The following is a 24,417-nucleotide window of genomic DNA, read 5'->3' on the forward strand; positions in this document are numbered from 1 at the left end:
AAGGGAGTAACCACTTGAACCATTTCTGTTCCACTCTTTTTCATTTCATGTGTTTGAAGCATCTGTGTTGCATTCATTTTCTGAATGAAATCTAATTGTCTGACCTCATTTAGAAAAGTAAGAGACACATTTATCCAGATGGTATTCAAGTTAACACATCTGTGTCCTCGAGACATTCACGACAACCAAAAGTCCTCTTAATTTACAGCATTGCACATTGCCAAACAGGATCCTCTCGACAGCTTAAATGGCATATTACAAGACTGAGTTGGATAGTAGGAATGCTAACTGCATCAATGAGAGGAGTTGCTGGTAAATGAAACAAATTCATTTATAACATCAAGAGCAGGGCATTGGTTGCTTTGTGTGGTGTTACAGTATGTAGGAACAAAAATGCAATCAGATTTCAGTTAGCTCTTTTTAAGCCATTTACTCTGCAGCTGTACATGTAACACAGTCCAATTAGATTTTAATTCATATCAATTCCAAGTCTAAAAAAAACAATAAGAGTTTTTTTATTACATTACTTGGTCACAAGGCTGATTATAGATTTTGAATCTGCACAGTTAATTTTTCATGCCAAGTGTAAATGGAACGCAGCTTCTGATATCAAGCACAGATAGCTCAACTTGGTTCAGCTATTAAATGCTAATATCAGTACATTAGGTCACAAAGCATTTGTGGTATATATATATATATATATATATATATATATATATATATATATATATATATATATATATATATATATATATATATATATATATATATATATATATATATATACATTTGTATGATGAGATGTGCCTTGGACAGACGGAGCTGCCTCCCAATCGAGACACATCAGTAAAGTGCCTTACAACAGGTTATTGCATAATCTGATGTCTGCCTTATTGCTTCCATTGAAAGCAAGAGGGGCACTCTCATTGAAGAGAGTAAAAGACTGGTACAATAAAGAATTTGAAAACAATTCAGATAACATTTTTGGGGAAAAAACTATGAGTATCATTTATGACTTTTTACAAAGTTGTTTTTAACTTTAATAAAGTGCTCTGTTGTTTCTTTGAAAGGCCAGTCTACAATTTTTTAGTATCAAAGTGGCTGTGATCATGTCTTTTTTAGGGATGGATTTCTATATGCATGCGGCTTTCGGTTGTTGAAATTGTGACTGTTTGTCCAGCGGCCTTTTTCTGTTATGTTTTTGACAATACAGTGGGAATTCTTCATGTTATTTGATGCAAGCATGCTTTAACATGCATGTTTTTTGTTTCTCTTTGTTTTTTATGTTCAAATTTTATACAAAATCCACTCCTAAAAGGTTGCTGTACTCTTACTGCTCTCAATAAAATAACAATTCTAAACTGAAAGCAAACTTCTTAGCATGTCTAATATCTAAGCATGTAAGCTAATGGCCAAGGACATTTATTGGCACTAATCTACACTAAATTAGACAGTGGGCATTAAGCAAGGACTGATTTCTAGTATCAGATTCTTTTAATAGCTACATTTCAAAATAATGAAAATATTCGATCATATGTTCTTATGGTTTAAAGTCCTTAAAATGGCTATGTAGGACATAAGATATCACAGCATTGTTGCTGTGCTCTGACACCTTGCTAAAATATAGCTTCTACATTTTTCTGTAGTCTACTAGAAAGCATAATTTGTTGTTTTTAATACTTGTTTTTGCAAAAGTGAAGGACACTCATGGTAAGAAAGAAAAAGTACCACCTATCTCCCACCCATTGCTGTTCCAAAACTACAGCTGGCATCTAAAAGTCTTCTTTATGTTAAGCAGCACACTGCAGGCTTAAAAGCCTATCTAAGATTACTTAAGTAACTGACATCGTTAATGAACAGAACTGCAAAAAAAGTATAACGTTTTAAGCAATATGACCTTGAAAAAAACTAATGCATGTGCTGAAATATTTATATCAAAATCAAATTACAATTTTTGTATTAAATTTGAGAAAAGTCAATCATTGTTTTTGTTCTGGTATTTCAAAAAAGGGATACAAAGTAATGTCAAATGAATGCGTGCATACTCTAAAATAGAAAATTTACACGACATACAGTAAACTAGCTTGGAGCAATCACTCTATAATGTCAATTTTGACAAACATGATACTATATTATGATCTGGCCTCCTCTGGAGAAGCCACAGCTGTTTCGAACATTCTGAACACAGCATGTTGTGTTCTTTGGTCACTGCCTTCTCATTATATCTTTATGTCAGATACAATTTTAACACAATTATAAAAAGAAATCAATTATAAAGCCTAACAGTAACATAAAATAATTACATAAAACTCCTTTTGGGTCATTTCGCTGAACAGGGTGCCTCTTCCAAAACCTTGGCCCTTTGAGTGTTTTGTTCAGATCTAAGTAACATTTTCTTCACGATAAACAGGCCATAGGCCTTATTTTATATTAAAACAGTTATTTCAGAACGAGAATTGAGTTTATGTATCTTCCAATGAAATTAAAAAATAATTAAATATGTTTTAACTTAATTTCTTTCCAATTCTAGTCTTTTACAGGGAATTTTTTTCTTGATGGAATTCCATCGCTTCTACTATTCGCTGTGTTTCCCATTTGTTTGAGTTCTCTTTTTGAGGATAAATTAAAGCTAAAAGATGAATCTTCTAAATAATTTCTAACTTTTTACTTAAGTCTCCTCTAATAGATTTATTTAGTTTTTTACAGGAAACCAGAAGTTAGTAATTTCTGCACAATTAAGTGTAAATTGATTAATTCAGCAATTTAACTTGTTCTGTTGTTGTATGTAAGTGCAGCGTATGCTCATATGAGGTTATACAAAATGCACACATGCTAAAATTGCATTGAGTATTGTTAAGAAGCAGCAGCATTTAGGTTTATCCCTCTCTATGAGGACCATGGTACTGAGAGGACTGTCTGTGAGGGTCGGGGCATTTATGATGTTTATGAGTTTTATCCTCCCGTCAGCAGAGGGAGCCGAAGCAGAACAGGCACCAGTGTTTAACCAAAGCAAGACTGTGAAACCTGTGGCTGTGTTGAACTGGATCAGTCTGTTGCACAGAAAATGCTGTTCACAGTGGTTAGCCAGGTGTACCGTCACAATCTTTGTGTTGGCATCAGTGAACCAAAAAATGTCTACCTTGCTTGAACTGGACTGTAAACATAAAAACTAAAGCTGAAATCACAGAGGTTTAATCCAAAGCCACTTTAAGGAAAAATGTATGGTTTTCTAATTACTCACATGCAAGCTAATTTGCAAAGCGTCAAGTATTTTTTGCTAATATAGTAGTTATGTCAGTTACTTTATTTACTTGGAATGACTGATCATGACTTGATTTCTTACTAATTTTGTTTAATAATTTTTTGTAAAGATTATTCGATTAAACCTCTGCAGGTCTATGCTTTTTCATAAAATTATTTGTGTAGGAATTTTGTCTGGGTCCTAATTTTGACAAAAGCTAAAATAATAATAAATAATAATAATTGGCAGACATACAGTAGAACCAAACATGCATTTGAATAATAAAAGCTTTGATGTGCATCTGTGGTTTAAAATTATTCACATAAATGATAGTGATGGCATTTATGAAAAAGCATTAATTCAAGCTGCAATGCATTAAAAAAAGAACTTTGGGAAGGTGATTATTCAATAACAGACTAACTGAAACTTCAGCAATTTGGGGTTTAGTTAGGTACAGATGAGAGTCGTAGAACAGGCTGCACACTGTGTGACTAATGGGCTTTGGCATTAGATACAGAGTGATCCAGATTCCTGCACAGTCCACACCTCCCAAATCTTAAGCATGATTTAAAATAGATATTTAGAAGTTGCATTATTTAGACTCTAATAAGATAAAACAGTCCACTGATAAGAGCTTGTTCTTTGAGCGTGTATAACTCTGTAACATATTTACAAACATACAATCTTTGTATTTCACTTATGCCTTTGGTGTCCCTTTGTTGTCAGCTTTGGCTCCTGAAAGTCCATTTTCTGTATTGTCGTTCCCTGAGGAGCTCACCAGGCACTCTTTACTACAGAAGAAAGAAAGAAAGAAGCAAAGGTTTAGATGAAGGGAAAGCCAAACATGTTAGTAAGGCTTTCTTGTTTATTTTCCCCCTTTGTAAAAAATAAAACTATTCTTTGTGCTTGAAACAAGCTGTCCTGTGGATGAAGTCTATTCCTGATACATTTGCAGTTTTTTGCAAATAATAGAAGGCCAAATTCAATGTCCCCATTACATGTGCATCAGTATCTTTGCTGGCTTTAAATCACACAGGTAATAACATGAGTGCACAGATTTATATTTTATATTTTCTTAAATATAAAACATAATTGCCAAATGTTTTATATTGGTTGTCATAATCTCTGATCCCATGCAGACAATGAGGTGATGAGATAACATTTTTGTTCCTGATGATTATTATTACCATGTCATATAGATTTAAACATGAAATGTAATTTTTTCCAAAAATGTAAAGATAATTGCAACAAATTCTGAACTAGAGAATGTCATGGATGACATGACTGACAACTTAAACATCAACATTGCTAGGTGATCTGGCACAGGGTATATAAGTGGTCACATGTGGCGCCAGCTACTTAAAGAGGTGCTGCTGCAAGCCCTAAAAAAAGGATAAAATCAACAACAGGAAAATCTGTGCAGCCGTTATTGAAACCCTTTAAATATGCTCTATATTAAAAAGAAAGGATGAGTAAACACATCTGTGGACAAAGGCCCAGTTGTTCTTTGTGGAAGCCAGATGGGAAACATTTTTGATACAAGCATCCGGTAGAGGTTCCTATTGACAAAGAATGCTTATGTTTGACCTATCCATATTTTTGTAAAGAAAAGGGAACCCACGAGTGCTTTTTTTAGTAATGGAAAAAAGAAAGATAAAAAAATATATATATATTACAAAGAGGTTGTTGTACTATCAGTAAAGCAGGCTGTTGGGCATTTCACTTTGAGTGATTAAGAATTTTTGATGATTTGCTGTTTATTTTGTTGATTGATGTTTTTAATAATGAAAAGCACTTTGAATTGCCTTGCCCCTGAAATGTGCTTTAGAAATACATTTGACCTAGTTTCTAGTTGGAGGAATGTCTTGTAAGATAAAGATGAATAATTTCCTAATAGTAATAATAATAATAATACATTTTATTTCAAGCGCCTTTCAAAACACTCAAGGTCACTGTACATGTAAAAACAATAAATGGTAAAAGCAGTCGTCATAATTAAAAGAAACAACACAAATTACACAGAGGAAAGTAATATAAAATCATAATGAAAAGGCAATCTTGAACATGTGGGTTTTGAGTTTGGATTTGAATACGGGTAAAGACTCGGTATTGCAGATGTCAGAGGGGAGAGAATTCCAGAGTGTGGGCGCAGAACGTGAAAAAGCTCTGCTCCCCATGGTTTTAAGACGGGCTGAAGGAACAACTAAGTGAGTGGTAGAAGAAGATCTAAGAGTGCGGGAGGGAGTAGAAATTTGAAGTAAATCAGAAAGGTATGGAGGGGAGAGATTGTGAATAACTTTAAAAGTAAGTAGGAGGATTTTGAACTGAATTCTATACTTCACAGGTAGCCAGTGGAGCTGCTGCAGGACTGGGGTGATGTGATGAAAAGAAGGGGTTCTAGAAATGATGCGAGCTGCTGAGTTTTGTACTGACTGAAGCCTGTGAATGGATTTTTGAGGAAGACCGAAAAGAAGAGAATTACAGTAATCAATGCGGGAAGTGACCAGACTATGAACAAGAGTGCAGGTGGAGCTAGTGGAGAGAGAGGGGCGAAGGCGATTGATATTGCGTAAGTGAAAGTAAGCGGAACGGGTAAGGTTGTTAATGTGAGAGGAGAAGGACAAGGTACTATCAAGGATGACACCCAGACTCTTGACCTGAGGTGAGGGGGAAATTATGGAGTTGTCAAATGAAAGGGAGAAACTGTCAGCTTTGGATAAAGTAGATTTTGTTCCCACTAAGAGGATTTCGGTCTTGTCATTATTCAGTTTAAGAAAGTTGGAGGTGAACCAGGATTTTATTTCGGTTAAGCAGGAGATTAATGAAGGAGGTGGGAGTGAAGAGTTTGGTTTACAAGAAAGATAGAGCTGGGTGTCATCCGCATAACAGTGAAAATTGATGTTGAATTTCCTAAAGATATTGCCAAGGGGGAGAATGTAGATGATAAAAAGTAGGGGTCCTAGAACAGAGCCTTGGGGAACACCGGTGGTAACTGGAGAGGAGTTGGAACGATATGACTTAATCTGAACAAACTGAGTGCGGCCAGAAAGATAGGATTGAAACCAGGCTAGGGGAGTGTGAGTGATGCCAATTGTATAAAGTCGATGGAGTAGGGTAGAGTGTGAAACTGTGTCGAAGGCTGCACTTAGATCAAGAAGAACGAGGATGGAAATTAGACCAGAGTCAGCTGCTATTAAAAGATCATTGATTATTTTTAAGAGGGCGGTTTCAGTGCTATGACGGGGACGGAAGCCAGACTGGAACTGTTCATAAAGGTTGTTGTGAGTTAAGTGAGAATGAAGTTGAGAAGCGACTGTTTTTTCCAATATTTTTGAAATAAAGGGTAAATTTGAAATTGGCCTGAGATTATTGTAATTGTTGGGATCTAGTCCAGGTTTCTTCACAATAGGAGTGATAATAGCAGTTTTGAAAAGAGATGGAACAATTCCAGAACCAAGAGAGGAGTGGATGATGGCAGTTATGAAGGGGAGGAGAGCGTGAAGGCAGGATTTAACCAGGGCAGACGGGATGGGATCAAGTGGGCAGGTGGAAGATTTAGATTTGTTGATAAAATCAGAAATATCGGAGAGGGTAGGGAGATAAAAGCTGCAAAAAGGCTGGCAGGGTGAAGGGGTTATAGGGGAAGGGGGTGACAGGATGGGAGGCAGGCACTGGTGAATTATTTTGATTTTATCATTGAAAAACTGCATAATCGAATTGCAGGCGTCAGTTGAGCATAGGTGGGGAGGAAGAGAAGCTGGGGATTTGAAAATATTGTTAAACACCAAAAACAGAGTCCGAGAATTACTTTCGTGTGAGGAGATCAGGTTGGAATAGTAAGTGGATTTAGTTTTAGTGATTAGTTCTTTATATTGAGTTATCTGAGTTATATACATTTCACTGTGAATTGTTAAACCGGTTTTCTTTTTAAGTCTTTCAAGTTGACGGCACTTAGCCTTCATGGTCCGGAGTTCAGGGGTAAACCAGGGGGCGGAGTGGGAAAAGGTGACAGTCCGGGATTTTGTTGGGGCAAGGAGGTTCAAAATATCATTTAAGCAGTTATTGTATTGAGATGTCAGTTCATCCGGTGAGGAAGAAGAATCCAGGATTAAAGTTCTTAGGATGTGTGAAGAGAGAGTGTCCAAGTTAATGTTCTTAATGTTCCGGAATGAAAGGAGCCGTGGGGTCTTTGCTGTGAAGAGACGAGGGGAAATGCTGAATAAAAGGAGGAAATGATCAGATATGTGAAGATCCTCAGCTGAACAGTTAGAGGGGGTAAGACCAGAGCAACAAATTAGGTCAAGAGTATGACCTTTAGAGTGAGTTGGAAAATTGGAAAACTGATCAAAACCAAAATTGTCCAGACAAGATAGGAAATCTCTGGCGAGGGGAAGGTTAAAATTGTCCATGTGAATATTAAAATCCCCCACCAATATTACATTGGGTGAGAGAGAGGAGAGGAGGGTTAGAAGATCTGTTAGTTCATTTAAAAAGTCACTATGTGGCTTGGGGGGGCGATAGACGGCCGCAACAATGGTAGGTGTAGGGCCAGAGAGTGTACAGGACAGGCATTCAAATGAGTTGTAGGAAGGCACAGTGACGGGAACCACCTTCCATTTCTCGTTGTAGAGTACCGCGAGACCGCCTCCTCGGCGCGTCACGCGGGGCTGGCAAAGGTAAACAAACCCGGGTGGAGTGGAGTCATTTAGTTGTGAATAGTTATTAGGCTGTTGCCAAGTTTCCGTTAGAATCAGAAAGTCCAGTTCACGGTCAACAAGGATGTCTTGGACGAGATGACCCTTGTTTGTAAGCGAGCGGATATTGAGGAGACCGAAGTTGAGGGTGATGTTTTGGAGTTTGACTGGAGGCTTAGCCGACCTAGCTGGGCTGGCTAGCACGCTGTGGTTCACAGTCCGATGGGATTTACGTTGAGAGCGGCGAGTTGAGGACCAGTAGGATTTAACAGGTTTGGAGTCGCTGGGATGGAAGAGTCGGCGAGATCCGCGGTGTGTGTATTTCCGGCGGGGTAGGAGAGCAATATCAGGGTAGAAGTTTAAAGATGCTGGCGGAGGTTCAGTCAGAAGTGAGCGGATGCGGAGGAGCTCTGCTGCGGTGTACTGGATTAGACCAAATCCAGGACGGAGAAGAGGCAACATGAAGATCAGGATTATTACGGTCCAGGTGAAAATCTGTGGAGGCCACATCATTTGTAGCAGCAGCTGGTCCGGAGGGTCGAAGGGCTGGATAGAGAGGCAGGTAAGATTACACTTTTGCCGAAACTTGACGAAGCATGAAGAGTATCCGTAACAAAGTTTCAGAGTAGCTCCAAGCGTTGGGTTGTGGAGGATTGTTCATTTAGTCCATGAAATTATTCGCAAAAATTGTAGAGCACAGCTGTCGGAGAGTAGCGGCGCCAGAAATCACGCCAGCGTCCACTCAACCGGAAATGTCTGAAGAGATGATAATAATAATGATAATAGTGCAACAAAACCCTTGCCTAAACCTTTTTCTTAAAGTATTTCTAATCACAGCTACAGTACGTAGTCTATTTTAGGGTGAAAACACCAAGTGGTTTTTCTGTTAGAGCTGCATGCTTTGTCTGTTTCTGTACAGAAAACACTCTTAATCTTCCCTAAACAGATGAACTAAACTTAAAGAATATTTGCAAAGGCATCCTGCAGATGGATATCAGCTCACATTTTCACCATTTGCTGAACAATGTACATACTCACAGAGATGGCAAAAGTACTCACTTTCCGTACTTGAGTAAAAGTACAGATACTTGTGTTAAAAAATACTCTGGTAAAAGGGGAAGTACTGATTAAACTTCTTTACTCAAGTAAAAGTAACAAAGTACAGGCTTGTAAATTTACTTAAAGTATAAAAGTAAAAGTAGAAACCACTTTTTTCATGCCGTTGCCTACATTTTAAATGGATGTCTGCCAATAGGACTAGATCTCCGTTGTGTTCATTTTCAATCATCTCGTCGTCCATGCTACTATGCTAACGCCACCGCCACCAAGCTGCAATGATTTGCCGCGAATGAATACCGCCGAATCTGTCGATTCATCTTGTAGTGGTGCGTCAAATGCAACGTAGATTCCCATCCAATTAGATTGAATTTGGTATTGATGACGTGAAAAATAATAACGGTAACTCCATTGAAATGATTCAAAACTAAAGTAACGAGCCAATTTTTTAAAATGTAAGGAGTAGAAAGTACAGATATTTGTGTAAAAATGTAAGGAGTAGAAGTAAAAAGTCGCCATAAAAATAAGTAGTAAAGTAAAGTAAAAATATCAGAAAAATCTACTTGAGTACAGTAACGAAGTATTTGTACTTCGTTACTTCCCATCTCTGCATACTCACCATTTATTCCTGTTTACATATATCACGGGTATTAAGGCAGTCATTGTTGATTTTTATTATGATATTGCCGTCAATACTGGATATAAATAATTTCAATCTAATACAGTTTCTTTAAACACTATTTTATACAAACCACAGTCAAACAACTAATGTGAGGTAATAGAGTAACAATCTGGATGTATTATGTTTGAATTCAGCTGCTAGCAAGCAGTACAGTAAATGAGACAAAGCTTAAAGATGTCGAGTTCTTAGCAATGTTTTAACCTTTCTGATGTCAAAAAAAATTTATGGACTCATCCTGGCATGTTTATTTGTCATTTTAATTTTTTGAATTTTTAAAAGGAGATAGATTTTTAAATTCAATGTATATATGGAACACAGGCTGCAACAGTCTCTTTCTTATCTAACTGCCTTCCAGATATATAAAAGTCAAAAGAGTTTAAATCTGAGAATTAATGATTGGAGTAATTTTTGTCTGATCAGGGTTTGGAGTGTGAGGAATCAAACCATAATCTCATCAAGGCCACAAAATATCTAGTTGGGTGAGTGAAATGGGATGAGGACTGAGCAAAAGCTGATTGTTTTCACTGTTTGTTCATCTTCCTTTGGATCTGCACTGTTTGATCATTAGGGACATACAATGAAAGGACCTGAATGACTAAACTGATTTAAGACAATCATACTCAGGTAAATGACATGCTTTTTTTAATTTGAACTTTCAGTCAGGTTATGGAAAATTATTATATTTTTATATTTTAGGTTTTTCGTTATTTTTTTCAGTTTCATATTCAGTTAATTAAATCATTTATGCAAAAAATAAAATCAGGTGAAGTTAAAAACAGTCATTTTATGAAAAATGATTTATTCACACATAAAAAAAAAGCTGATAATGCTTATATTTAGCTGTAAATGTCTATCATAAATGAAGTTTAGTTATATATTTCTATTCTACATCAATTTCTATAAAGGCAGCTTTGAAAATGTAAAAATAATTTAAATAATGCCCCAACATTATTTAAGGTATATATCTTATCCAGGTTTTTTTAAATAAGAGAACAGAAGACTTTTTTCTTTTAGAGAGTTAAAACTAGCAGTAACTTTTTTATAATCATCCAATTTACCATCAATATTCAGTTAAGAAGGATATTAGTAATGAATCAACAAAGTGCTTAACATGATGCCTTGGATACGGATGTACAGCCCTGACCTGTTTCTTATTTTACCATGTTACATTCCAGCATTCAGTGTAGTTAGGATGTCATGTGACAGACCAAAACAAAGAGGTTAATCATTGTGAAGTGGAAGGGAAATTATGCACTTGATGAAAAATAATGATGTATTCAGTTTTGTAAAGCATAAGTTGCAAATTTCTCCAATCTTCTAAAGCAGTAAACATAGTACTGGTGGTTTGCAAGCGCCCCCTGGTGGTAGACAAGGAGCCTAAGACATTTTGATAAAAGTATTATTTTGAAACTCTCTACACACTACAGTAATTTGTAGAACGTGTTGGTCTAATTTTGCTTTTTTTTTTTTTATTATGTTTTCATTTATTTTGATTTTATTTATTTGTTTTGGGATCAGCTACAAGAACAGTTACCAACTAAATGACCTTTTGATTATATTTTGCTACTTTTTATTTACAGTGATAACTAAAAAATCTAAGTTTATGTCTTTTTTCTGTCTTGTTGGAAACTTTGACAATACCAATCGCTCTGGAGCTTCTCTGGAGCTTGCTGTAAGCTTTCCAAGCTAACAGCAGCGCTTACTGTGAGCTGTGAGAAGAAACACTTGGCCTTTTGGATAAAAAAAACTCTTCCATTTCTACAAAAGCTGTTTGCTTTCTGTTTCCTTTTACAAAACGTAGTGTGCAGGAAAGTTTCTCCTACTATCAGCCCAGTTCAACGTAAAAACAGAAGCTGGCCAGATGTAGAGCATCATCTCAAACTAAAGCTTTCTTCTACTGAGCCACACATGTTAAAATTATGTTTACAGAGTCAAGCACATCCATCTAATTACCTTCTTATGAATAAATTTATGTCAATCTTGAACATTACCAACATGATGGTTCTAAGGAGCTGCTACTATTGTACTTATAGTTGTTGACTCCAGTTTTCTTTCTTAATGCAGGGAAGTTCATGTTACTACATGTCATAATAGTCTGTCCACTAAACTCATTTTCAGAAGTGCCATTCCTTAATGCAGATTGCATGCGCAGTATGTTTGATGTGTGATGGTCTGGTGTGTTGCACAACAATAAGAGCTAATTTGTTTGTCAGACACAAAAAACAAAGGAAAATGAACTGAAACCTCAAGTTTGAGGTTGTAATGGGAAAATATGCAAGGTGTTGCACTCCAGTCATTGTTATACTCACGTCTTCTCATTACCCTTGCGTAGAAAATGAAGAACCACTGCCTTTATCACCATAATGATGATTACCAAGCCAATGACTCCTCCCACAACTGAGACAATAATGACCGTCAATGTATTGTCAACCTCCTTCACTGTAAAGAGTGAGTAAAAGAATTGCATTATGAATAGCTTTAAACATTTTTTTTAATATGAGGTACAACTTCATTTATATGTATAGATATAATTACTTGTGTGACATACTTTGATCGACCACCCTAAGTGTGAAGACAGCGCTGTGGTTGCGGTTCTTCTCTTTTGGATTTCTGGCAAAACAGATGTAGTCCCCTTCATCTTCAAACGTTATGTTCCACAACAAGATGGAGATGTTGTTTGTCTTAGAGGAGCCAACAAACTCTACACGTTCATGGTAAATGTGGACTTTTGGCTCCACTCTCTCCATAGGAATCTCTGCTTCACACAGCTGTACACACAAGCATCTACTTAGACACAAAGCATAGGTTATCCTGTTTAATTCCAAGTACCCTCAAATAAACTGTGTCTCTTGATATGTTGCATTGGCCCTTTTTCTTGCACATTACAACTTAGACATGCTCAAATGTGTAGGGACCTCTTTGAAAATGCCAGATTTTTTTGGAGTAAAAAAAAAGGAAATGATGAACAAATTTGAAAAAAATTCCATGTATAACATGACATCTTTTCTTTACACTTAAATTAAAAAAAATAATAAGACTGAAAAAAATTAATAAGGAAAAAAGCAGTTTAGTTTAGCATCCATACGCATTCACTCAAACCTTTTTAACCACTCCCTGTCTTCTCCACAGTTTGATGATAAAATCCTTTGTTTTATTGTAAATCCACTGTTTTCTTTTTTTTGTCCTGTTAATTTTCCTGCATGCTACATGAATCCCAAGGAACTTTATTGCCAGCTTACTATGATATCTTTCTGAGCTATTGTAACCTGTCTGCAAATTATGGCTTTAGGTAAGAGTGACAAAATGTAAAACTGTCAGTAGGACAACTGAACTTTATCTTGGGCTAAATAGATTTAATATTGATGTAGTGGCTATACCCCACCTCTCAGCAAATAGCCACTGGAGATAAGCTCCAACTGCCCTGCAACCCTGCAAAGGTAGGTGAGTTAAGATAATGGATGGATTTAACATACAATATATAACTGATGGCTGATGCAAATGAAGTAAATGGTTAAAAAATTATCAGAATCTGTTTTTTTAGTATAACTTTGAGTTTTGATTTAAGCAATAAGATGACCAAATATTCCAAATCCCAACAAACACATTATTTTTAAGTTGGATCCTACACAATAAATGTCACGTTATATGCTGAAGAGGGTTTTAAATGATTTACAGTGACTTTCTGGCATTTTCACAGAGATGTCTACAAAAACGGCAGCTCCTGTTATAAATCGAGCCCAAAATAAACTTTCTTCTACGAAAATAGCTCTGATGGTATACACCTTTTCCCTTATGAGGAAATTAAATTTTACGAATTCTCGTTTGTTCACTGAGACAATGCATTGTTCAATTTAAAATTATGAAAGTTACATTAGAATTTGACATGTTTGAGTTGTAGATATACACAAATTCTTAAATAAAATGTTTTTAGCAGAATTTCTTATGGCTAAAAAACAAAAGAACAAAAACAAAGCATGGTTTAAGGGATTGGTCTTGTCAAAGCCAAGTTCAGTTATAAATCTAAACGTAAGGCGACAACATGGAGAAGTGGAAACATTTTCAAGGCTACTATTTTGCCAAAAATATTTCTGTAGCTGCAATTCAATTAAAACTTGAAGGCTGTTCTAATGATAATTTGTACATATGATTTTTATCTTTACCTTTAATAAAGTCCCATTGTCATTATACTTCCAGTTGAAGTACAGGTTTTTAATGCCAATGCAAGATGAGTAAGTGCAGGGCAGCAGAACTGTGGAGCCATTCATTGCTTCAATTGAGGAAACTTTACCCGTGGAAACTTCTAATCCACCAACACTCCATGCACCTGAATGACAAAGAAGAGAAATATATGTAGAAAATATATTTTGATTGAGCATTTAACTCAACCATAATAACAACACAACACAAAACAAAATTTTTAATGCAAAAACAAAAACACGGAAATTCACTAAATAGGATGACATAAAAAAAGACACAATTGGTTTCAGGTCAGTTTTGATACAGTCTAATGTCCTGAAAGACATTAGGACTAAAAAGTCGAAGTACACCCTACAAATTGACAGTTTTCTGTGCTACAAACAATTGCCTCATAAGTAACAGTTAAATTAAAGCAGAACGTATATCATGTCAATATGCATTGCAAATATTGTTATAGAACAAACTTACAGAATAGACACATACAGTGTATCACCCTTTTTGTTTTCTTGTATATATTCTTATTAATGCCATTATCTCATTATTTCATATCATGAACAGACACACATTGTCCATATGCTGTACATTGTGAACTATATGTTGACCTTAACTGACTTTCATTAATTTTCATTTTCAAGCCTTTCAGTGCTTTAACCATGAGAATAAACCTAACCATTACTAGTGTACACCTCGCTCTAAACTAAACTCATTTCACACCATATACACACCTTGTATCCTTGAGGAGACTTTCATTGCCTTCCATTCCTTCCTAAACCATTTCTAAAGCCTATCCGAGACCCTTACCCTAAATCCCTTACCTTATCCCCCCATTGGTGTTTTTATTGATGTGGACTTGTCATTCAAATCGCATGTCAAACAGGTTCCTAGAATATCCTTCTTTCATCTTTGTAATATTGCAAAACATTAAAATATCCTGCCAAGGTGTGATGCTGAGAAACTAGTTCATGCATTTGTTACTATAAGGTTGGACTATTATAATTTACTATCAGGAAGTCCACAAACTATAGTTGAAAGCCTTTAGTTTATCCAAAATGCTGCAGCCAGAGTTCTGATGAAAAGTAAAAAAGAGAGATCACATTTCCCCTATCTTAGATTCCCTCCATTGTAAAATCCAGAATATAATTTAATGCCGAAGGTTTAGTCACAGAGTGAGTAGAAAAAGGAAGTCGGTAAAATGAACAGCCCAATCGGGTGAAGGTAGAGTTTATTTCTGACAGATGTTTCTCCTTAGTTAAATAGTTTGGTCATCCTGAGCTATTTTCTATATTTATGCTGCTATATGCTTAGGCTGCTGGAGGAATAGGGGCCACTTCTCATCATTGTGCTTCATTTAATCTTTATTCTCCCATTATGCAGTATTTTTAAGTTCCATCTCTAACGATGTTATATCTGCTTTTTCTTGTCATAGTAGCTTCATCTAGTCTGCTCCTTTTAGCCTGAGACTTCATCCTGGATTGAAATATTAGCTTTGCCGATGCCATCAATATCTCTGATAATAGATGATGGAGCCTGGGGCTGTTTTTCAGTGCGGTTATGTTACTTTTAGTATGACTAAGCTCTTTTTCAACCCATGAGAAGTGGCCCAAATCTCATCTGCCTGGCTGTGTCTTTCCTGGACTGTGCCACCTGTGTAGCTAGTTAACAGTTGTCTTTGTAATGACTATAAAAAGGAAAACCCAGAATTCAACCAGAAACAACGAGAGACATTTTTGCAGTTTATTGGAAATTAAACTGCCACAGGTTGGAAGGATTCACCAGAGTCAGCAACTGGATCTTCAGGAAGGAGCCTGGACAGTTGAGTGACCAGACAGAAACAGAGTGAAATGCATCTAGCGTTGGACTCTGGTTTGGAGGAATCTTTCTTGACAGTTAATTGTTGGTCCAGAGGAATATACAGGGTCAAATCCATGACAGCAGAGACATGCAGACAAAGACAAAAAAAGAGTTTGTAATCTGAGTGCCGGTCCAGAGTCAAAGCCAGGGTATCAAAGGTTCAGAAATAATCCAGGGGAGAATCTGAGAGCAAAGTCATGGCACACTTACTATTCTGAGAGCTAATAATATAGTCAGGTAAGCAAGTGAATCTGATGGAGGCTGACTGGAAACAGGGCAGAGCTGGCAACTGTGTTGAATCTTGAATCGGACCAACACTAGTGCCAGGAATCATGACAATTAATTTGTTTATTTACTTCTTTTGTATGTCTTTTTCAATCTCCTTGGACCCAGTTAGTCTTGGCAGAAGGTCAATCACCCTGAACCCAGTTCTACTTGAGGTTTCTTCCCATTGAAAGGAAGTGTTTCCTGTCCACTCTTGCTGCATGTGTTCTTAGTGTGAGGGACTGCTGAGAAGTCAACGAAAATGCCAGTGACAATCGTCGCCGCAAGCTCATCCAAGAGGAACTTGTAAAGTGCATTGAGATGATATGTGTTATTAATTGGTGCAACATTATTAAACTGAATTGAATTAAACTGAGGGTGGGTCTCATTTTTTAGCTGTTGGGTCATTTGTGCTGCTACAATAGTAGCCATTCAAAATTTCCCCACTTTCCTTGATGGGTCCTTGGATGGTCCTTGGCTGGTCCCCCAGAATTCCGTTTTAAACATAAATTTTTGTACTAAAATATAAATTTTGTCATGAATTGTGTACATTAAGATTTAAAGGGAAGCACCATCTCCTGGTCAGACCCTGTAATTCAGTCAGAGAATGGAGTCAGAGGAAAGAAATATGCATATCCAGGAGAAGGAGGGGGTTACTCCAGTGGCTGGAAGTTGGAGGGGATTTTGCTCGGAGTTGAAGGAGAGTGGGTTACCATTTGGCTGGCATTTGAGTGGGAAGGGCAATTTTTTATGTCTGCTACTGTAGGGGTTGATGGAGATAAGTCAGCTTCTTTAGCCAGTAGGTGTGGATCATGATCACGATCACCTTGATACCATGTTGGAACACCAAATTACTAAGTGTTTAGTTGTTAGTTCAGACTCTGGGTACTGATGCATCCATATTTCCCACAGTATTTTCAGAAAGCCATCTGGTTAGGAATACTGGAGTAGCAGTATTCCATTAGTGCCATATTAAATTCCTGTTTCCATTGTCTTCTTGTTCTAGTAGCCCACTTATCATCATAGTGTCCTGGTTCCTCAACATTTGACACAGACCTTATTTGACTCACCCATGTTTAAGCCAGTATGGTTCTATGTTTATTTGCTCTCATATCATGAGATAGGCAGACATCCTTAATTGTCTTGCCCAAGGACCAACACTGGATGATGTTATAAGCTTATACATATCAATGATATACCTATATGCTTCTAGCATATGAACTCAGGCAGCCTTGCCTCTGTCAAGGATCATCAGGGCAGCTGTGGCTGCAATGCAGCTTGCCCCAGTAGTGTGTGAAAGAGTGGGTTAATGACTGAATGTAGTGTAAAGAACTCTGGGGTTCTCTGTTTTTTTTTTAAGGCCTTTCTTCACAGACACCCAGTTGGTGGCAGCTGGGATCATTAATGACCAATGTCCAAGCTGATATTAACTTTGATTATTGGTGTAGGAGGAAAAAGGTTTTCTCTACTGTTGGACCCTCCTGTCCAAACTTCTGCAAACCCCCCTCTCACAAGACACTACCACAGGGAGATACAGTCCTGCCATTCACTGTGCTTGGGGACAAAGCAGCAGCTTCATGCCTGTCTCATCCTCTTGTGTGGATCAAAGAAAGTCCATGCCTTGAATGAATGCAATGGATGCCACAGGAATCAGAACCTTCTGAATGCCAAAGTTAAGTTGGTCCTTTGGTGATTTCTGAACCCGGTTGCTGCAAAGACAACCATTCTGTAACATGTTCATGTGCATTTACAGGAAACATCAAGATGTCAGAGACTTGGAAAGTGGAGCATCCGAGAAGAAATGACACAGCTTACCTGCTGCATACCTGATGTGATAAGCTTCTGAATACTGGAGACAACTCAGCCTTTTCCAAAATGAAGATCAACAGAGGTTTCATATCATATTTCTCTTAATACTGATTGCCTTTATTGGATTCCTGTTAGATCCATAATATAATTTAAAACAACATATAAAGACTTAATAAACTAAGATACATCTTAAAACCGAGATGTGACACTTCCTTATGTTCCCAACAGACCACTTCACTCTCAATCAGCAGCTTTTCATGTGGTTCCTAGAATATCTAAAAGTAATGGGAGGTGATTTTTTTTAGTTATCAGGCTCCTCTCATGCAGAACCAACTAAAAGTTTTAGCACAGGAGGTGCACACCCTGTCAGCTAGGTGTGAAACTTTCCTATTTGATAAAGCATATAGAGTTGCACAGGTTGTCCTAAGTCTATAATCATGCTGTTAAAAGTGTAGGCTGCTGGAGGACATAGGGGCAACTTTACATCATTCTGTCACATTCTATCTCTATACTCCCATCTGACAGTATATTTTAGTTCAACCCCTACCTTTATGTTCTGTATGTTCTGAGAAAAAAATCAATAGGGTTTCTGGAATAGACACCTTTGGTTATAGATAATAGAATTTAGTCATGCTTCTGTCCTAGACATAGCTATGGGCAGGGCTTTTTTATCCTTATGTACTCTTCGTCATCCCTTATATAAAAACTGTCTCTGAACTTGTCTGCTTAACGGTTGCTTTCCTAGAAAGATCCAAGTGTGTGTATCTAGTTATCCGTTACATTTGTAAGATGAAAACATTTATAGATCTGTGCTTCTATGTACCTTTTCTATACCTGCTTATCTGTTCTTTAATCCCCTCAGCAGATGGCCGCTCACACTGAGTCTGGTTCTGCTGGAGGTTTCTTCCTGTTTAAAGGGAGCTTTTCCTCTCCACCTTTAAGCAAACATCTAATCTTGCTAGATGCTCTTCCAGGAGGTTCCCCGCAATGCCAATGACTCAATGAAATCATCTGATTTTCATGAGAAGCATTTTATCAATCAGACTGTGTGGTCTGATCTGTGGTCTCTGTAAACTGCCTTGAGATAACATGTGATGTGATTTACGGCATATAAATAAACTGAGTTGAATCTATTTAAATTATGTATATTTATTCATTTTATATTAGTCGTCAACTCTTTTTTAGGGCCCAGGTTGTATGTTTTGAATATGACTGGTACAGTGAGTGACAATGGGTCAGTAGATTCACCCCAATTTAAAATTCCAAAACATTTCCACAAAAGTAAAATTATTAATTCCACTTATGATGATGTCCTATGACACTGTGATATTTGGTTCTTATGTACTTAATTTCCAAAAGCCCATTTTTATCTGAGCCTTGCTAGATTTTTTGTTTTGGTTTTGTAATGACAGATTCTTTCTCTGATATCTGTACTACACTCTGGGATCTATTTATAAATACTGTCCTTCACACTGAACTGCCAAAGATCACATTGCACTTGGACATGGTTAGAGTACATGTTCTCTGTATTTCTGGACACCCTGTTCATAAACTTATGTGACATATTTTGAATTATTACACTTATTAGAGTTGAACCCCACGATTCCTCAACTATCCATTGGTAAAATGTATCTAACTTAAGATTGTAGTACTGCAAGCTCTTTGGACCCTCTACGGCTACATATATTAACATTAGATATAGTGCAGGCTGACTTTTTGCTTTTTTTGAACCCATACAGATAGTTTCATTATTTCAAACGCCTGTTTGAAAATACAAAATCCAACTGAAAATAGCTTTTTCTCCACTGCAGTGACTTTCAGCAGTATTCGAGTTTTTAAAAGCTCTGCATGTTTAAACTCAATTTTACCTTTATTAACTTACATTTTCTCCTGTCGTTGCAATCCTGAACAAAACAAGTTAGTCTGATGGTAGAGCTTTCATGGGGTTGTGTTAGGTGTGCAGCGATGATTGGTAGATCATTTATTGCAATAAAGCTGTAAAGCAGATTAGATTAGCTTGAGATTATTTTATGCATCTATAGAGTATTTATTTACAAAGTACTTAAAGTCAAAAAACTTCACGAAAACTAAAAATGAAAAAAGCTTGCCAGAATACTATGCTTTTAAAGTAGTTGTTTATCATCAAGTGCAAGTATTATCTTTACATATGTAAAAGGTGTGCCACCCTTCCTACCCTGAAATAGACATCATGTCCCTCATGCTTAACAGCTCTTGAAACCACTATCATTTATCTCCTTGTCCCCTTGTTGTTTGTGGTACTCTTCTACTTCATTCAGAGTTTATGCGTATGACAGCTAAACAACATTACTAGCCCAGAATGTCAGATGGTACTTGTATGTGTGTAAATGTGCATGAACTGGCTGTACATATATTCACACTTATGAGTTTGTGCACATTAGTAATACACTGGCATGCATGATATTTTTAGCGCCACTATCAAGTATCTACTTGTCCCAGTTGGGAAACATCAATATGTGAATCACTGGTGGTAGGAAATACAACTGACTCTGTGTGTGTGTGCATGTGTCCTTGACTGAATATCAAGGTGAGTTTTTTCTTTTCTTCAAGTAGGTCAAAGACGTAAGGGTTAATGTATTTCTGTGTGAACCCATTGAGAACTGACTAAAGACACTATTACCACCATGAGAGGAAGATAGAAGACAGGAGTGATAGGAATGTTGGAAAAGGGCTGGAAGGGAACAAAAGCAAGAAAGAAACAGGGAATAAAAGGTATTGGATGTGGTACAGTATGTGGAGGCCTTTGAAGGGGTCACACAGAAAGACAGGAATGGGTATGAAGGATGAATGTTTAACAAGGTGACTAGGTGTCAGCATTATATCACTGGAAAAGTAACTCACTTCATTGGAGCTACTGGTGTTGGACAAGGTATGTTTTCAGTTACTCATATCATCAACAAGGTTCAAGTGAGCAATGAGCCACAAAAACATCAACCATCATCTCGTATGTTCAAATATTAAACATATTCAATAACTGGTAAATTCTACATTAGAACGCTACTATATTTAGTGCAGCCTTTTTCTATATTTCTTCCAAAAAAAATATTTGGTATATTTTAATTCTAATTTATTTATATACAAATTTGTTTATAGAGGTAAATATATTAAATTCATCAATAATATGTACTTTCTTTTAGTGTTCCAAGAATTGAAAATGAATGCAAACAATATACTACAGGTGTGAAAAGGTCTGGAAAAAGAGGGAGAATGATGCCCTGTGGTTGTAGATCAGCTTTCGTAAGTTCCACATATTGTAGCCTTACTCAGTCACCAGAAGAATAGAATGGGAAATAAGCAAATAGTCTTGGGGAAAATTATCTTGTTCCATTACCTGTGGTCTCGGATGTTTTGTGAGCTGCTTTAACAAAGCCTAAGAAAAAGGCTGAGCAATGTTGATCACCTGCAGGGAGCCCAACGTAGAGTATCTGCTTGTTCCCTTTAAAATTAATTTGTTATATTGGTTCAACTAATTGCCTACTGGATGCCTCCTTTTTGACATATTTTTTTTTCTGGCACATCATACCAACAGGAGACTATGGGACAGACCCACAACTAGAAGAAAATATATGTTCCCTCTAACCTGGGAAAGCATTGTGAAACCAAAGAGCAAGTTGGAGTGTGTAATTGGGATTTGTTACTTGCAGTGAGCAGATCTTAGATGAGTGGAAAAAGAGGGATGGATGGATGGATGGATGGATGGATGGATGGATGGATGGATGGATGGATGGATGGATGGATGGATGGATGGATGGATGGATGCTGAAAGGACCTGTTTATCAGACTATAACTTTAAATAAAGAATTTTCTTGTTCTCAAAAAGGTTGTTTTGTTGTTTCCCTTAGAAAACTGAAAGTATAGATAATTACATTTTTTTTTACCAGTATGCATTCTTGGATTCCATGTAAACTTAGAAATTCTGAACCAAATTAATCACGCTTCTGTCAATTTTTGTCATACCTCTTTTAAGATCTTGTCTCACTAAAATCCAAATTTCAAAAAGGAAAAAAAAAACATTAAAGAAAAACTCAAAGTGTAAAAAACCAACAGAGGGAATTGTCTTACATACAAGTCTATATGGTTGAGTTAGTCGCATTACTACTTCCTACACTGATGTTATATATATAAACAAACCATTTCCACACATTTACTTAATTATTCTAGACCCTTCTATTTTTCTCTGCAGCTAACCATTTTTATACCTTTGGAATAAACTAAGCAAAAAAAAAAAATAGCTTTCATGTATATATTGAATTATTGGGTGTTCTTTTCTGTATTATACCCTAATATATTTTATTCTGGATTTTGACCACAGCTCTTGGCTCTAATAATCTGTGTCCAATAACCCAGATTGTGCTTGTGCTGCTGAAACGATCATTTGTTGTAACAAAACCATAATTCATTATGATAGAAGGAGTACAATGCAGAAAGTAATGTCAAATTGGACATTTTTCTAAAGTAAACACAAACAATCATCCCCGTGGGTTTGGCACATGGATAGTACAGAACATTCCAGGAAGACAGCTCAATTTCATGCCCAAATCTAACATGGTACAAACGTTCAACTGGCAAAATGATTCACATCCCTCTCCAGTTACTACTGCAAGTTTCCAAGTGAAACTGTGTTAAAAAAGAGAATTCATTTAGATCATTTATATATGAACCACATTTATTGTTGAAAACAAACGGAAGGAATATGATATCAAGAATAAATTTGAATAAGAAAATAGAGAAGGCTTAATTTCTTTGAGAATTATTGATAAATCACAAACAAATTAATGGCTAGTTTTAAGAATCAAAATATGATAGCCCAATTTTCTACTACTAGTTTTTCCTCAGAGGGTCATCGTCAAGTATTTTATACTCTAGAGTTGTAAATTGCTCTCTAGAGATAGATTTCTGTTTGTATTTTGTATGTCTGCATTTTTTTATTTAACTGTTTCTTTCATACAAACTCACTGAAGTTTGTATATGACATGAACATTACCAGAGTAAAAGTTTCCCAATAGGGAGAACCACCGATTACATCGAACAAAATCAGTGAGGGGGTGATCAAAAACTCAGATCATCACTGCATCACTACGTCACTAACAGTAACATAATTTCACTTAGTCATCCACTAGATGCATACATAGGTATTCAAACTTTGGTTTCTCCTTCTTACATTAACCAAGCAATAGTCAGATTGTAAGAGACACACAGTTTGCCATTTAGTCAGTTAATAATACAGTTCAGCAACTGATTTCCAGGATGTACAAGTTAAGATAAGATTCAAAGTTCGTTGTTCTTGATCTCACTGTCCTCGTCATCTTTGACAGAATTATATTACAGAAGGATCAAGAATGATTGAAAAAAAAGTGAATCTGCTCTTCCAATTAACCAGGACCAAAACAGTAAAAGAAAACTAAAGTAGGAGACATTGAAAAGGGATAAGTACAGTTTAATTTGATTGACTTAGGAATTTTCGACCATTTGAGTTAGTTGTTCTGAACCCACCAAAAAGCCCACCATAAAAGTGTGCAGGGGGGAAGGAAAGAACACAATGTCACTAAATGTATGAAGCGAGTAGCGTCCAACTCACCGAGCAGCAGCACAGCTGCCAGACCAGCATGGATCAAATCCCCTGATCTCAGCCGACCAGAGACACTCGAACCAGTGCTGTCCACTGGCGCCATGACACCAACACCTCCTGTCCTTCTATTCCTCTGTAAGCCCGCAGGGTATGTCCTTGACAAACTGTCTTCCTGTCCACCAGAGACAGGTTGGACTAATTTGCCTCCAGAAGAAGGTGAGACACTGAGCTGTGCAGCTAAGAGCAAGAATCTGAAGTCCTGCTTGCAGTCCCTCCCTCTTTTCTCCTCCCCTGCACCCTGTCCCGGCAATGAGCAGGGATGTGAAGCACTGGAGAAGAGCTCTCCTCTGCCCAGTTGTTCTCCAGAAAGCAAGGTTTGAAAAAAGAAAAGACAGACAGGGCAATGCAGTATCGAAACAAGGAGACTCTGTCTGTTCCCCTCCCTTCTTTCTGTCCTCTACTGCTGCTTGGGTAGAATGAATATCAAGAAAAAACACTCTGAGGGAAAAGGAAAAGAAGAGACGCGAGGCAGAGCTGCAGTGGCGGCTTCACAGTGAAGTATCAAGCCCCTTTGGTCCATCAGCAGCAACAGCTAGAGAAGCAGCCTGACCAGTAAACCTCACTGGGTGAGACTTGGCTGTAGGAGGACTGGAGGAGAACAGGCATGAGGCACAGAGGGATGCTGGGCTAGAGCCAGCAGCGAGGCAGGAAAGCAGAAAGTGCGCGGAAAGCCGGCACAGGGAGAAATGAGCGAGAGAGAGAGAGAGAGAGCTACTGCAGAGGTGGAGGAGAAAGCAAGACAGAGAGAGAGAGAGAGAGAGAGAGAGGAGGGGGACACAGTAAGGGGGGAGGTTACGTCTGTTACTACGCATCCTGCAGAGTAAGGCTGAATCAGTCTTATTTAAAATGGTGTCAGATTGGGACGTGACCTGGGTGCCTTTCGCTTACAAAACACTGGTCTTACTTTCATTGCTTCTCCCCTTTTACGTTTCTACCATACTCCTATGTTGGCAGG

General features: G+C 37.2%; 1 protein-coding gene across 1 annotated transcript; it reads right to left on the reverse strand.

Moving 5' to 3' along the window:
* Positions 1-3,523: 3,523 nt before the first annotated feature.
* On the reverse strand, positions 3,524-24,151 carry LOC119775255 (sodium channel subunit beta-4-like). Its single transcript, XM_038273167.1, has 5 exons — positions 23,412-24,151; positions 13,834-13,997; positions 12,222-12,441; positions 11,983-12,112; positions 3,524-4,032 (listed from the first exon to the last, which is right to left on the reverse strand). The coding sequence occupies exons 1-5, from the start codon at positions 23,503-23,505 to the stop codon at positions 3,939-3,941; spliced, it is 702 nt and encodes a 233-aa protein (XP_038129095.1). The 5' UTR covers positions 23,506-24,151; the 3' UTR covers positions 3,524-3,938.
* Positions 24,152-24,417: the final 266 nt, after the last annotated feature.

Source organism: Cyprinodon tularosa, unplaced genomic scaffold (assembly GCF_016077235.1).
Source record: "Cyprinodon tularosa strain WSP-4 unplaced genomic scaffold, ASM1607723v1 ctg86, whole genome shotgun sequence".
NCBI classification, from domain to species: Eukaryota; Metazoa; Chordata; class Actinopteri; order Cyprinodontiformes; family Cyprinodontidae; genus Cyprinodon; species Cyprinodon tularosa.